The 14,757-nt window shown below is 40.7% G+C and overlaps 1 protein-coding gene across 3 annotated transcripts in view; it reads left to right on the forward strand.

The window, feature by feature from the left end:
- Window positions 1-11,657, forward strand: part of RSPO2 (R-spondin 2) — a 184,035-nt gene extending 172,378 nt beyond the window's left edge. For all 3 annotated transcript variants that reach the window (XM_075920218.2, XM_075920219.2, XM_075920220.2), the window contains one exon: window positions 10,945-11,657. In XM_075920218.2, the coding sequence (XP_075776333.1) occupies window positions 10,945-11,054 (110 nt within the window). In that variant the 3' untranslated portion in view covers window positions 11,055-11,657. The remainder of the gene's footprint in view (window positions 1-10,944) is intronic.
- The last annotated feature ends 3,100 nt before the right edge of the window (window positions 11,658-14,757 follow it).

A 14,757-nucleotide genomic window follows, 5' to 3' on the forward strand; every position in this document is an offset into this window, starting at 1 on the left:
AAGGGTGCTTCTCATGACATGGGAAGGTGAATCTTTCAATCCTCATGTGTTTGTAGTACTCCTTTGAGTGGCACTTGCCTCCTTGGCATTGTAGTAGCAGCGTGTTCATTATATTTAGCACCTGGGATTTATCTTTGTGTTTGTACAGCATCCAGTGCAGCAGAACTCTTATAGTGACAGATCCTGCAGTCACTGCTGCAATATGAATATGAATTGTAAAGTTTGCCTAGTTCCTTTCCTCTGTTCCTTTTGGTAGTCATCTTACATTCCCTGTACAGACCCGGTGTTGTGTATTGAACACTCTGAGATAACAGTTAGACTAGGTCACTGCTATAAGTTTCATAACACAGCAGAGCTTTGCCAGTGCTGGCCAGAGCTCAAATGACTCAATGTGAAAGTACCAGCTCCAGACACCCAGCTATATCCCTAAATCTACACTAGGACATGGAAAGTTGCCACTCATTGCTGCAACTTCTTAACTCCACTGAGAGTATCAGGAAATGAATTGCCGTTGGAGAGCAATAATGCTTATACATTAGTTTCCTCTTTTTATATATTAGCCACAGACAGATATCTATCTATCTATCTGTTTATCTATCTATCTGATTAGCCACAGATACGTTTTATGTGCATATAACGTGTCTGAGGGTAATTTGACTATTTGGCTTGCTTGACTGTTCTCCATTATCTCCAGCCTTTCTTTCAGTAAATGTTTATATGTCTAGAGGATGCAAACTGTAAATCAAATGTAAATGTCCAAGCATCCAATATTTTATGCAGGATAGTGCCAAGTTTTGGAAGCTACTGTGCCAATCCTGTCTCTTCAAAAATGTACTCTTGGCATGCTTCTCTCCATTTTTGATCCTTCCAGTTATACTGTGGCCAAAAGGGCTAATGTGATCCTCGGATACATAAACAGGGGCGTCTTGAGTAGAAGCAGAGAGACTATTTTACCTCTATATTTAATACAGATACAACTCCTGCTGGAATATTGTGTACAGTTGTGGGGTCCATAATTAAAGAAGGCTATTGATAAATTAGAAAGGGTTCAAAAGAGTCATGAGAATGATTAAAGGATTAGGAAATGTGCCTTATAGTGACAGATTTAAGGAGTCAAATCCATTTAGATTAACAAAAAGGGGGTTAATGGGCAACTTGATTATAATCTGTAAATGCCTACTTGGGGAACAAATATTCAACAATGGGCTCTTCAGTCTAGCAATGAAAGATGTAATGTGTTCCAGCTGCAAATTGAAGCTAGACAACTTACACTGAAATAAGGTGTACATTTTTAACAGTCAGAGTATTTAGCCACTGGAACAACTTACTCAGGGTCATTGTGGATTCTCCTTTACTGGAAATTTTAAAATCTAGATTGTATGTTTTTCTATAAGATATTATCTAGGATTATCTATGACCTATGCTATTTAGAAAGTCTGTCTAGATGGTTACAATGTTCCTTTCTGACCATGGAATCTGTGAACTCCAACTTCCACCCTTCCCCTACTGGTTTTTCATTATTGTTGATAATCTGCCTTGTATGAAACACACCCAAACACTCCTTAATTAGAATGGAACAACTTTCTGCTCATCATACAAAGGAAATATTGCTCTGAGTGTCCAATTTAAAACGTCAACAACAGCACAATTACAGGAGTGATTTACAAATGTGAAAGCACTGAACCCTCAAAGCAGAACTAAGACAGGGAAAGATCTGCAGGTGTATATTTAGAAAGATCTGCCTCATGTTTCAGCACTATTGTTTTAATTTAACACCCATAGCTGCTGACATGTGAAACCTCAAAATATGTACATACATGGATAGGAGTGGAAGGAATAGGGTTGCACCTTCAGGATCCATTGATTCAGCAATATATTGAAATAGGAGAGCATTTTAAAGAAACAGCAAGTGCAATTTCAATATTTTCCATACTTATTACATAAAAGAAAAAAATAACAGCAACAACAGCAACAAAACACAGTTGGCATAGGGATACCTGAAAATTATAGGAACCTGAGAATCAAATCATAAACACTAGAACGTAAAGTGAAGTTATAGTCATGGATGCTTTATTATTATTTTAAAATTAAAATACGTACTGCCCTCTTGTGGAGAAAAGCTGTATTTTGTCAATCTAGAAAAGCCAGAAATGAAGAAATGCTATCAGATCACATCCATCTTTCTGTGAGGACAGAACATACAGCTGTTGTCTAGACAGAGGATACACCAGATACTAAACTGATAATATAGGTCATAATAGCCATGGAACTTCCACGACAGTAGTTTATTGATAACTTTGTTAATGTATGAAATATGCTTTGCTTAGGCTCTGAGGACATGGCTGATTTTTGGAATGTTATGGATACCCCTGTGTTTCAAATATCTTACCTTTCAAAATGTGCATTAGGAAGATCATCTCTCCTCTGAAAAGGATTGACTGCAGCTCCCTTCTTTCTGGGTCTAGTATCATGTATTCTAAACTAGCCAGAAGGGTCTGTTCAGAAGGATATGCTGTGTTTCCAAAACCTCATGGCTCAGGAGGTAAGATCTCAAGCAGGGAACTGAGCATGATGTGTCTCACATGGGAGTCTGCACATTTTTCCACTCAAACTCATCTGAAGAAATAGGTTTTGCCCACGGGGCTACTCATTGTTTTTAAAGTTACAGACTAACATGGCTACCCCTCTGAGACTTTTACAGATCTAGAGACAGTAAAATGATCAACAATAAAATCAAATTTAAAAAATAAAAGTGCCAGATTAGGTCTGATGCTTTGTGGGACCATTATTCACCAGTATAAGGTCAGCAGTTGGCACCAAGAATGATTTGTCCAGAAACACATGCATGCTGTAGGTGCTATATTCACTGTTTGCTACTAGCCTACTAATTGGTTTGCCCCTCAGGTAGGGAGCAGAAGCAGCATATTGCTTTCTGAGGGTGTGTCTACACAGCACCCTTACTTCTAAATAAGCTAAGCAGTTTGCACTACACACATTGGGCTCGTCTACACTGGCCCCTTTTCCGGAAGGGGCATGTTAATTTCACCTATCGTAGTAGGGAAATCCGCGGGGGATTTAAATATCCCCCGCGGCATTTAAATAAAAATGTCCGCCGCTTTTTTCCAGCTTTTAAAAAAGCCGGAAAAGAGCGTCTACACTGGCCCCGATCCTCCGGAAAAAGCGCCCTTTTCCGGAGGCTCTTATTCCTACTTCAAAGTAGGAAACAACAAATAGTCTGGTAGCACTTTAAAGACTAACAAAATAGTATGTGACTGGTCATTCAGGCTACACCTACACTGCAGAGCTATTTTGGGATAGCTCCGTTATCCCAAAATAGCTATTCTGCTTCTTAAGAGCAAGCCCATTATATTGAAATATAACAGGCTCACATTCTGATGTCCTGTAAACCTCATTGTATGAGGGTTAACAGTCATTTTGAAATAACACCTTATTTCAAAATTACCTCAAAATAAGCTACACAATGGCTACGTCTACACTGGCCCCTTTTCCGGAAGGGGCATGTTAATTTCACCTATCGTAGTAGGGAAATCCGCGGGGGATTTAAATATCCCCCGCGGCATTTAAATAAAAATGTCCGCCGCTTTTTTCCGGCTTTTAAAAAAGCCGGAAAAGAGCGTCTACACTGGCCCCGATCCTCCGGAAAAAGCGCCCTTTTCCGGAGGCTCTTATTCCTACTTCAAAGGAATAAGAGCCTCCGGAAAAGGGCGCTTTTTCCGGAGGATCGGGGCCAGTGTAGACGCTCTTTTCCGGCTTTTTTAAAAGCCGGAAAAAAGCGGCGGACATTTTTATTTAAATGCCGCGGGGGATATTTAAATCCCCCGCGGATTTCCCTACTACGATAGGTGAAATTAACATGCCCCTTCCGGAAAAGGGGCCAGTGTAGACGTAGCCATTGTGTAGCTTATTTTGAGGTAATTTTGAAATAAGGTGTTATTTCAAAATGACTGTTAGCCCTCATACAATGAGGTTTACAGGACATCAGAATGTGAGCCTGTTATATTTCAATATAATGGGCTTGCTCTTAAGAAGCAGAATAGCTATTTTGGGATAACGGAGCTATCCCAAAATAGCTCCGCAGTGTAGGTGTAGCCTGAATGACCAGTCACATACTATTTTGTTAGTCTTTAAAGTGCTACCAGACTATTTGTTGTTTTTTAAGTTTTTAACTGAAAATTACTAGCTCAAACAGTTATGGCTAGTATTTCTAAATAACAAATACCTTCCTAGAAAATAAGGATTCATTTGTGGATAAGTTGCTACTGAACTAAAAAGCTAAAGTTGTAACTACAGTAAAACTCCATTGGTCTGGCATCCAATGCTCCGGCACTCCTGATGGTCCGGCACCATCAGGAACCCGGAAGTGCTCCAACTGCTGGACAATTGGAGCTGCTCTGTGCCCGGCTTTCCCGATTCAGCCGCTGCTGAAACTGACCAGCAGCTGAATTGGGGAAGCCGGAGGCAGAGCAGTTGGGGTGCTGCTCTGTCCCAGGTTTCCCCGATTCAGCCGCTGCTGAAACTGACCAGCAGCAGCTTAATCGGGGACTCCTGGGGCAGAGCTGGACTATCGGAAGGGGGGGCTAAGAGGGATCTGGGGTGTCATCCCCCCCTCCCCACCCCAGACCCTTCATAGTCCCCCCTTCCAATAGTCCGGCATATCTGATAATCCGGCACCCCCCTGGGTCCTAAAGGTGCCGGATTATCGGAAGTTTACTGTAATATTAATCCTAGCAGTTTGACCATCTGTATAGAAGGCCACTGGCTGGCTTCTTAGGTAATAATTTTTCAAAATTACCCGTGCAAAAATATCATTTATCAAGAGTGATACAAACTACTTTTTTGAGCAGGGATGTTTTGTAAACTGCTTCTCATATTGCATAACAATACAGCAAACTAGCTCAGTTTCAAAGTTTCCTTACATCCTATGCATCAGTCTCTATAAACATCAAAAGAATTTGTAAAAGTTCTGTTCAAAGCTTTGTTGGAAAGCCCCTGTAATGAAAACTCAGTGCTTCATAGGTGAAATGGATACTGGTATGTGTGGGGGGACATGTTACAATACCAATCCATTTTTTAAAAGTGCTTAATTACCATCTAAGGAAAAAATATCTTAAAATATATGTATGTCAATACACACAGACATGCTGAATAGAAACTACTTTATTTGATTTAATTTGTTCACTCTTATCCCATTAGGTGTAATACATGGCAGACTTTCAAGGAGAACCTGACCAGAATAATAAAATAATTCCTGAAGATAAGTCTTGATAAGGAGGCAGCTATTTTGGAAAGCAGAAACAACGGCTATGGCTCTATGCCAAACAACCAGTTGGGGTATTTTTACTAGAAATAGTATAATGTCTTTTAAAGATCAGAGCTTACTATAAATCTAAGTTGACTATTCCCAAACAACTTGTGTGCTTGAATTATGTCTGAGAAAGATAGTTTTATAAACAGTGTGGATCAAATTTAATATCTAGGGGTATGTCTACATTACAGGCTTTTGTTGACAGAGCCTTTATTGACAGATACTGTCGACAAAGCTTCTGTCGACAAAGAGCATCTAGACTACATCCAGTTCTGTCGACAAAGCAAGCCTCTTTGTCTACATGAGAGTGTAGACGCAAAGGACTGTGTAGATGCAATAACGCCTTCTGTCGACAGAACTCTGGACAAAAGGCATTATTCCTCGTAGAATGAGGTTTACCACCGTCGACAAAACTGCTCAGTTCTTTCGACGTTCTGTCAACAGAACTTGGCGGTAGTGTAGACACAGGTATAGTTTTGTTGACAAAAGTCCACTTTTGTTGACAAAACCCTGTAGTCTAGACACACCCTGAGGTATTGTCTCTTTCAGTCACATTCAATGACACCATAAACTAAGATGGTTAGTGATGACTTGGACACAAATTGGGAGGACAGGTTTAGGGCCACATTGTAGATTTTAGAGACTAGCTGTATAAGGAGTGTTGAGGGGGATTGTACCAGCCTCCTCACCATGAGCCTGGTACAGGCTGAAGCATCCTTTATGGAGAGCTGAACCATCAATTAGAGAGGCACAGCTTGTTCCTGCCTCTCTGAAGTGTGGTGCTAAGCAGAGGTTGGGACAATGAACCTCCTTTTCCTCCTCCTCACCCTCATCAGGGTGGGGCAGGAGCTAAAAGTCCATGTGGTTTCCTGAATTCACAGATTCCTCTTGTCGTCTCTCCTGTGTGCCCTTCATGATGTCTGCCCACATTCCAACCTTGAGCCATTCTCTCTGGGTAGTGTGCTGGGAAATCTGTATATGGAATAGACCTTGGGTAAAATCTAACCCTCTCTTTAGCAGCCCCAAGAACCTCAGACCTGTGTTACTCTGCTCTGATGGAAGGGGCTTGGATCTATGGGGATGCTTGCTCAGCAACATACAATGGGTGGGACAAGACATGGGTGTGGCTTTGTGAGGGTTGATGCTGCCAGAGTATTGACTGCTAGTTCACATCTTTCTTCTGCACCAGAGTTACCTCATCCACACAGTTGAAGAAACCTCTGTAATGCAGTGGCAGGACCTCTCTCTGGCTATCCTGGGGGAAAAGTCTTTCCCTCCTTCTTCCTACATGTGTTTCTGGTGCCCACAAGCTATCTGATTGGCTGAGATTTGACATTTTGTGCTTTTGTATAGACCTACTTCCTCTACCATAATATACAAAGCCATAATACTCTGCAATAGAACAGTCTGTGGCAAATTGTAAGAAAGTTCTTTCTCTTCTTCTTAGCATACATTTGCTGACAAAGTAAATACTTTAAGATAAATTTGAATGTAATGAAACTTTGCTTGAACTTGGTAGCCTTTTAATTCAGTACTTTTTTCACAAGTCTGCAAGGCTAGGTCTATACTGCAGAGCTATTTTGGGATATTGGAGGTATCCCAAAATAGCTATTCTGTGTCTTGAGAGCAAGCCTGTTATATTGAAATATAATGGGCTCGCTATTCCAACATCCCTGTAAACCTCATTATAGGAGGGTTAGGGGAAGTTTCGGAATAGCGCTTTATTTCGAAATTTGGTGCTATGTAGACAGCGCCAAATTTCAAAATAAGCTATTTTGAATTTACCTTGAAATAAGCTACGCAACTTGCATATTGCAAATTGTATAGCTTATTTTGAGGTAAGGGTGTTATGTAGATGCACCCCAAGATTCTGTTGCATTCTAGGAACAAAACAAGCATGATTTGCTAGTGTATAGAATGCCTTTTAAATTACCAACAGCTCTCCATCCAAAACTGTATTTGGACTTTGGTGTTATGTGTGTTCAGACAGCACACAGCACTGACATGTTGCCAAGAGAAAGTCTATCCCTTGCACTAGGTTAGCACAGTAGTGTGTGTGGTGTGAGGAAGGGCAAGGCAGCTTTAAAACTGAAGCATTCCAGAACTGAAGCATTCTCTCTCTTGATTCAATCCCCTCCATTCCAGCCCCCAGGAGTTACTTCAGCCCTAGTGTTGTTTCCAAAAGGAAAACAGTGAAATGGTCATTGTATTTGGCAAAATCCATGTTTTTTTAATAGACTCGCTTAATCCCTTGAAAATACTTGAAATGGTCCTTGTTGCTGCACTATACTATGATACCGAACCACTGAAGTATGTTATATTTCATTGCTTCTTTACCAACGGGTATCATATTCACATAGCACACTAGCAATGTGATTTGTAAAGGTAAACTGGTAGAATGCTGACATAAGTGGATACAGTCCTTTCATGGTCATTTTATCAGTGTGCTTCAGCATTCAGTTTACATCTTATACTGATTGAACACTCCACACAGCATTCTATTTGGAAGGGAGCATAAAGAAAATAAAATATGATGGTCACCATATATTAAACTTCCTTTTGCTGAATGCTGCATGCACTGGTCCCAGGAAAGTGATAAAAGAGTCATGAACTGATCAGCTTCAGACACAAAACTCCAACGAAGGCAGGAGTGCACCCCCTGCTCATCTGACCAGCAGCTTTATCACCACTTTCAAAATTGCTTCCTACCATTTGCCAGTTAATAAATAAACTTTTCCAAGATTCAGGCTTAAAAACTATTTTAAACATGTAAAATATGAAAAAACCCAATATGAAATTGTTTAAACATCACTTTATATGATCCCTGGATCAAACCAATAAAATTGCATGAGAAAATATTGATGTGATATAGACATTTTTATAATTGAAATCACCTTGCTTTAGTGTCATTTTTTGTCAAATGTTTCATCTTTCTGACCTTATTAGATGCGCCTGATCATTAGATACAGTGTTACTAAATAGTTCTAACTTGAAAGCTGCTCCGATTAATGATTGGCTGTGGGACTGGAGCTTTACTGTGTAAGCCTAATTTAGATGTAAGTGTGGCAAAATGCCATCATTGAATTAATGCCAGACTTGAATGAGAAGCAGAAGAAAACTCCTAAGACTCTGATTATATTAATATGGGACCACAGCTATGCCCTTGTTAGCTTAATGCTGTTATATTTTAAAATTAAAAATGAGTGTTCTTCTCCCCATCAACTCCTAATGATGATTACATATAATGGTGCAATGTTCAAGGATATATAACCCTTGTTATATATATTTATATAACCCTTGTTTCTTTTTAAACAATGCCCTTTATCTAAATTCTTATGATGAAATGGGAGAAAATGTTTCATAACTTTTCATTGTGTCTGCTTTCATTTAAAAAACCCTATAAAAGCAAGACAATATCACACTAAGAAAACTTCTCTTCTGCTAAAGAATATTCTTTCTCCTTATAGTTTATGTTTTTTATATTATAGGCGATCTTAACTTTTCTCCACTCTCATCCTCTTAAGTGAATTTTGTATTCCCGAAATGTGCTGGGTTGGCAGCTCTAGAGATTGAAATCTACAGTTTTTCCACTGACTATATACAGCAGTAAAAATGTCTCTAATACTCTTCAAATAATATTATCTCAATAGGACCTGTATGCTTCCATCAAAGGCCCAATAGATTCATACCAAAAAGAACATTGAGCACAAGTGTAAGGTCCTGATTGAAGAAAGCAGGACTTCACTTAAACACTTGCTTAAGAGTTTGGAAGAGTTGAAGTCCTTATTTATTCATGCACTACAGGCAGTCCCCGACTTACGTGGATCCGACTTACGTGGGATCCCTAGATACGAACGGGGTGAGGCAACTCCCGCACATGCGCAGCAGCATTCCCGGGGCTCGCTCACCTGGGTCCTAGGATCCTCCTCCTCCTCGGGCCGGCTCCGACTGGGGTCCCGCAGAGCTGCCGGGCAGAGGAAAAGTGCCTCCCCACGCCCGCTGCCCCCCCCCTGCCAGCAACAGGCTGCCTCCTCCCCTGAGCAACAGGCTGCCGAACAGACAAAAGCAGCCTCTCTGCCCCTCTTCCCCTCTATACATGCCGGGCTCCCGGAGCGCAGCAGCATGGGGCTCGCTCACCTGGGTCCTAGAATCCACCTTCTCCTCCTCTTCGGCCGGCTCCAACTGGCCTCTGTCTGCAGCAGCTGGCCACAGGGACAGGGATCCCGCAGAGCTGCCAGGCAGAGGAAAAGTGCCTCCCCACGCCCGCTGCCCCCCCCCTCCGCGGCCTTGCAGCCTGCACGCCTCCCCCCTCCCCCCCTGCCAGCAACAGGTTGCCCCCTCCCCTGAGCAACAGGCTGCTGAACAGCAGACAAAAGCAGCCTCTCCGCCCCTCCTCCCCCCATACATGCTGGGCTCCCTGGGCAAACAAAGACTCCACCAAAACAAACAAAGTGCTGGCCTCATTGTGTTAGCAAAAAAAGGACCCTCCTCCTAGAACCCTGGGTGGTGTGTGGAAATAAAGCTATTAGCTCAAAGCATGGTGCAGAGCTGTTTGGTATTTGATGAGTTACTCCTTTAGTCCTGAGTTTGTCACAGGGACAGAAATAGATGTGAAATCTTCTGAACAGGGGAACAGACAGCAAAACAAACATTAGAGGGGAGTTAACCTTTCCCTATGCTATCCAAAACTAAAAAAAATGTTTGGCTAGAGTTTCCCCTACAATATGTACCAGTTCCGACTTACATACAAATTCAACTTAAGAACAAACCTACAGTCCCTATCTTGTACGTAACCCGGGGACTGCCTGTACCTTGAAAATTTGCTATTCTGGTTATTGACACATTACCACAGTAGTTTTGGGTATGTCTACACTGCAAAAACAAAGTCACAGGATCAATTTGAAGAGCCAGCTGATTTGGATAAAAGTAACTCTCTTGGGCTGGACCTGGGCTCTGAGACCCAGGCTGTGTCCAGACTCAGGGGTTTTTCGAAAAAAGTAGCCTTTTTTCGAAAAAACTTTCCCTGCGTCCAGACTCAAGCCACGTTCTTTCGAAATTAATTCGAAAGAACGCGGCTTTTCTTTCGATGGCGGTAAACCTCATTTCACGAGGAAGAACGCCTTCTTTCGAAAGTTCCTCTTTCGAAAGAAGGCGTTCTTCAATGTAAATAGGGCTTCTTCAAAAGAGAGCATCCAGACTCACTGGATGCTTTCTTTCGAAAAAGCAAGCTGCTTTTTCGAAATTTCTCCGTGCAGTCTAGACGCTCTCTTTCGAAAGAGGCTCTTTCGAAAGAGCCTCTTTCGAAAGAAGCCTGCAGTCTAGACATAGCCCCAGAGAGGGGATCTCAGAGCCAGGGCTCCAACTAAAGCAGGAACATGTTCATTGCTATTTTTAGCCCCAAGTCAGTTGACCTGAGGTATGAAGCATGCTGCCTCTGGTTTTTCTTCATTGTAGATGTTCTCTGTGTCAACATTGCCACACAGTACATATTTTTTCAGCCCTCATGTTTTCTGACCAGCTTTTGGAATATTCTTTTTGCATTCTCTCCAAAGAACCAAATAAGCCAAGTAAGCCTTTACATAATGATTTTGTTTTGTTTTGTGCTTTTTTCCAATTAGGGAGGAGGACAGCAAAAACAAAGGACAAGAGAAAGAAGAAAAAGAATTTAATGGAAAGAGCTCAGAAGCAGCACAGCATCTTCCTAGCTACAGACAGAGCTAGTCAGTAAAGACTTTTTTGTTTATATATATTTTTTTTGCAAAGTGCACAAAAGCTGCTATATGCTTCTGCATATGGATGCATTGCATCCTCTGCTTTGACAGTATTGGTTGCAAAGAACTTGTGAAAAATGTCCACAAATTTGTGTTATTTATACTTTTTAATTTTTGAATCCGAAGACTCCAATGGTTGGAGCGCACTGAGTTGAATCAGTGGAAGTGGTGTGGCAGTTTGTCAAAGACTTTGCATTCAGTGCCTGGGAGATGGAAATGGCCAATTCGTTGAAATTAAAGTGCAGCAGGAAAGACAGCAAATTACCATTAGATAATGGACTTGTGCATATTTATATAAAAGAGGAGGTCTTGGTGGTATAGATACACTTACATTTATGGCCTTTGTTTCTTATATTTGTACATTTCAAGAGTAAATGTATATGAATATCAGCTTAGTGTTAATGTGTGTATTCTCTGCACCCACTGTATTGAAACTATTGTATAATAAAACTGCTTTAAGATGGTATGCCACAGGAGTTACTGCTTAGTGTTCTAGGAGCACAGAAGCCCCTATGTGTACATATTATGCTCTTGGTGTATAAATAAACTTATTTACTGTACATTTGTGCTTTCATTCTTATGTGTAACATATTATGTGTGTTTAAAGTTGTCACTTTGGTTCCAGTAATTCCAGAACATAGTCCAGTAACATTTACTTTTTGCTATGTTTTGAATGTTTTTACAGTTTATCATTACCTTTAAGCAAGACAGATTAATTTCTCATTTGTTAAGGCACTTTCAGATACAAAACTAGCTTGTATTAGCCTCAGAACACAGTGTCAGGTTTGCAATACACATGCCTAATTCTTTCAGTAAAATTTAAGAGTACGTCTAGACTACAGGCTTTTGTTGACAGAATTTTTGTCGACACATACTGTTGACAAAGCTTTAGTCGACAAAGAGCATCTAGACTACCAGTTCTGTCGACAAAGCAAGCCATTAGATGCAAAGGACAGTGTAGATGCAATAACGCCTTCTGTCAACAGAACTGTGTCAACAAAAGGCATTATTCTCGTAGAATGAGGTTTACAGCCGTCGACAAAACTGCTGAGTTCCATCAACGCTATGTCAACAGAACTCAGTGGCAGTGTAGACACAGGTATAGTTTTGTTGACAAAACCCTGTAGTCTAGACACACCCTAAGTCTCTTCAGTTACAATGTAATCTTGCCTTTGTCTTGAGCTGAAATGTTAGTGTTGCTTCTCACAGAGAGAAATCTGCCCCTAAGAGTGAAAATGAATTATGATGGTGACAGATGTTCATAGAAACAAGATTGTTAAAGGGGAATTATATGAACAGCACCCATTATCTATCACAGGAGTTGTACGCATAGCTCCCTTCATGCTGTTCTCAGTATTTTATTCCTGTCCTAACAGGATTACTTCAAAATTCTAGCCTTACTGGTTAGCAAAGGGGCCTTTTCTCTGGGGATTATAATTTATAGGTACAGGGGATTCATGACTTGGCACTGCCACTCAGTTCAGGAATTTGTAGCAAGTTTCAGCCTTACAGTGCATCTAGACATGTTTGTTTATTGCCTTTTCCCATTTAGAGAAGGAGAAATCACAAAGGGTATATTTCAGTAGGCTTGCATTATTGGGCCAGCATTCCAAGTGAAGATCTGCCGTGGAAAAGTCTGCACTACAATTGCTACCTGCAGTCACCTGTGAAGGTTAATCTGACTTTAGAACTAAGATTGACTGTAATTCATGACCTTAAGAGCTAGAAAAAAATATAAAACAAACAAAGAAAAGAGGCTATCTCTAGAAAATAAAACTTAGTTTTACATTTCCTGGTTCTGCTCTTCACAAATAAATTATGAAAGAAAAATATAAACAAACATGGATATCATATTCATGCATAGCTATCTAGGTGTATTTTTACTACTAGAAATATACAGTATTAAGCCATATATGAATGTTGTAGGAAGCTTCTTGTGGATTTTCACTTAATCCTGAAGTTCTCAACTCTTTCCATTCTCGAGTATATTCCTATTTAGCTAGAGCATGTTATATATAGTACTTTATTGTTAAGATTAATAAAATTGTTCTAATCCTGGGTTGTTGTTCTGGGCATTAAATAGATGACTTAAAATGTTGCCTATTTTGATTGTTGGTTATCAAGTTTGGTAATGAATGCAATGAACACCTGAGCAGAATTCCACTGGCAGGGATTACAAATATTTTATTAGTCATGTCATGGAATTTATTCTACAAATACAATAAAACCTTATAGTCAACCTCTGAGTAAAATATGTCGGTTCCTTTTTTAAATTTAAAGACTGGATTTCCTAATAATGTAATCCAAAAATAATATTCAGAGAAGTTTGGTGAGTAGAGATGTGTTTGCCAATGGAAGTTGAATGAAGACTTTTAACTAAACAAGATTTTGTCAGTTATATATGTGATATTGTAAATGGGCATTCATCCTAAAACAGATTCTATATGCTAAACTTAAGATGAAGAATAAGCCTTCGTTTCTAGTCTCCTTATACTAAAATGCACCTGTCGAGTACCAATAACAGATAGAACCAGTGTTGCAGATTCAGGACATCATTTAAGCACGAGCTTACGTACATCCCTTTTCAGTACTATTAACATGAGTGAGACTTAAGCCCACGCCTAATTGTAAGCACACAATTGAGTAATAGCCTGAGTGATATGGATGCTTTCTTGAACTGGGTCTGTCACACTGTCTGCAATGGCTCACTGTTCTCAAAACAAGGACATACACCCCGAAGTGGTGGTGTGTTCTATAATTAGATTTCACCAAACCAATAACAGTAGTCCTACCACTACCTTCAGACTCTCCAGTCTATTTTGCCACCTGGACAAACTGGACATAGATAAATGGTCACTTCCACCAAAAATCACACCACATTCAGATTGCTTCCAGTCCCAAGAGACCACTCACTTACCCCACATCAAATTGTGACCTAGATCTTACACCAAAGACAGCACTTGTAGCCTTTCCTGTAATAAACTATCTAAAGGTTCATTCCCTAGGACAACAAAATGAGAGCTATTTACAGATTAAAGCAAAATAACATATACACACAAATGAGTTAGCATCTTACTCCTCAAAGTGACAGGATAATCTGTCAATTTGAAGTGTCTTGCAGTGTGGACTCAGGAAGCAGCTGCAGGGATCTTTGGCTGAGGCTATGTCTACACTACCAAATTTTGTTGACAATACTTATGCCGACACAACAAAACAAAATTCTCCAGAGGGTGTTCACACTTGCTCCCTCTGTCAACCGATTATGTCTACACTGGGGACATCATCATCGACAGTTTGAGCAGTGCACTGTGGGAATGTATCCCACAGTTCCATGTTGTGGGAAGGCAGAGCTGATCACTGCGCATCTTCGGGTTCCCTGAGAGTTCTCCCACAGCATTCTCAGCTGCCGGGTATGGCATCCTGAGTAGTTCTGTGAGCCCTCCGTGTTGAGGAATATCAAAATTGCACAGCATCTGTCCCCTTTCTCCTGCATTAGCAGTCTGCCTTCTGCTGTGTTCCAAGTACTGGGCAGCAAAGGAGCACTCCAAAGATTTGCTCTTTGTTCCCCAAATGGAACAGCACACTCAGCTATCAGAAAGGTCCCACAGCTTTGAGAGGGGAGGGGCACATTCCAGCAGGGCAGCAGAGATCACAAAATGC

Source organism: Pelodiscus sinensis, chromosome 2 (genome assembly GCF_052426305.1).
Source record: "Pelodiscus sinensis isolate ZL-2025 chromosome 2, ASM5242630v1, whole genome shotgun sequence".
Lineage (NCBI taxonomy): Eukaryota > Metazoa > Chordata > Testudines > Trionychidae > Pelodiscus > Pelodiscus sinensis.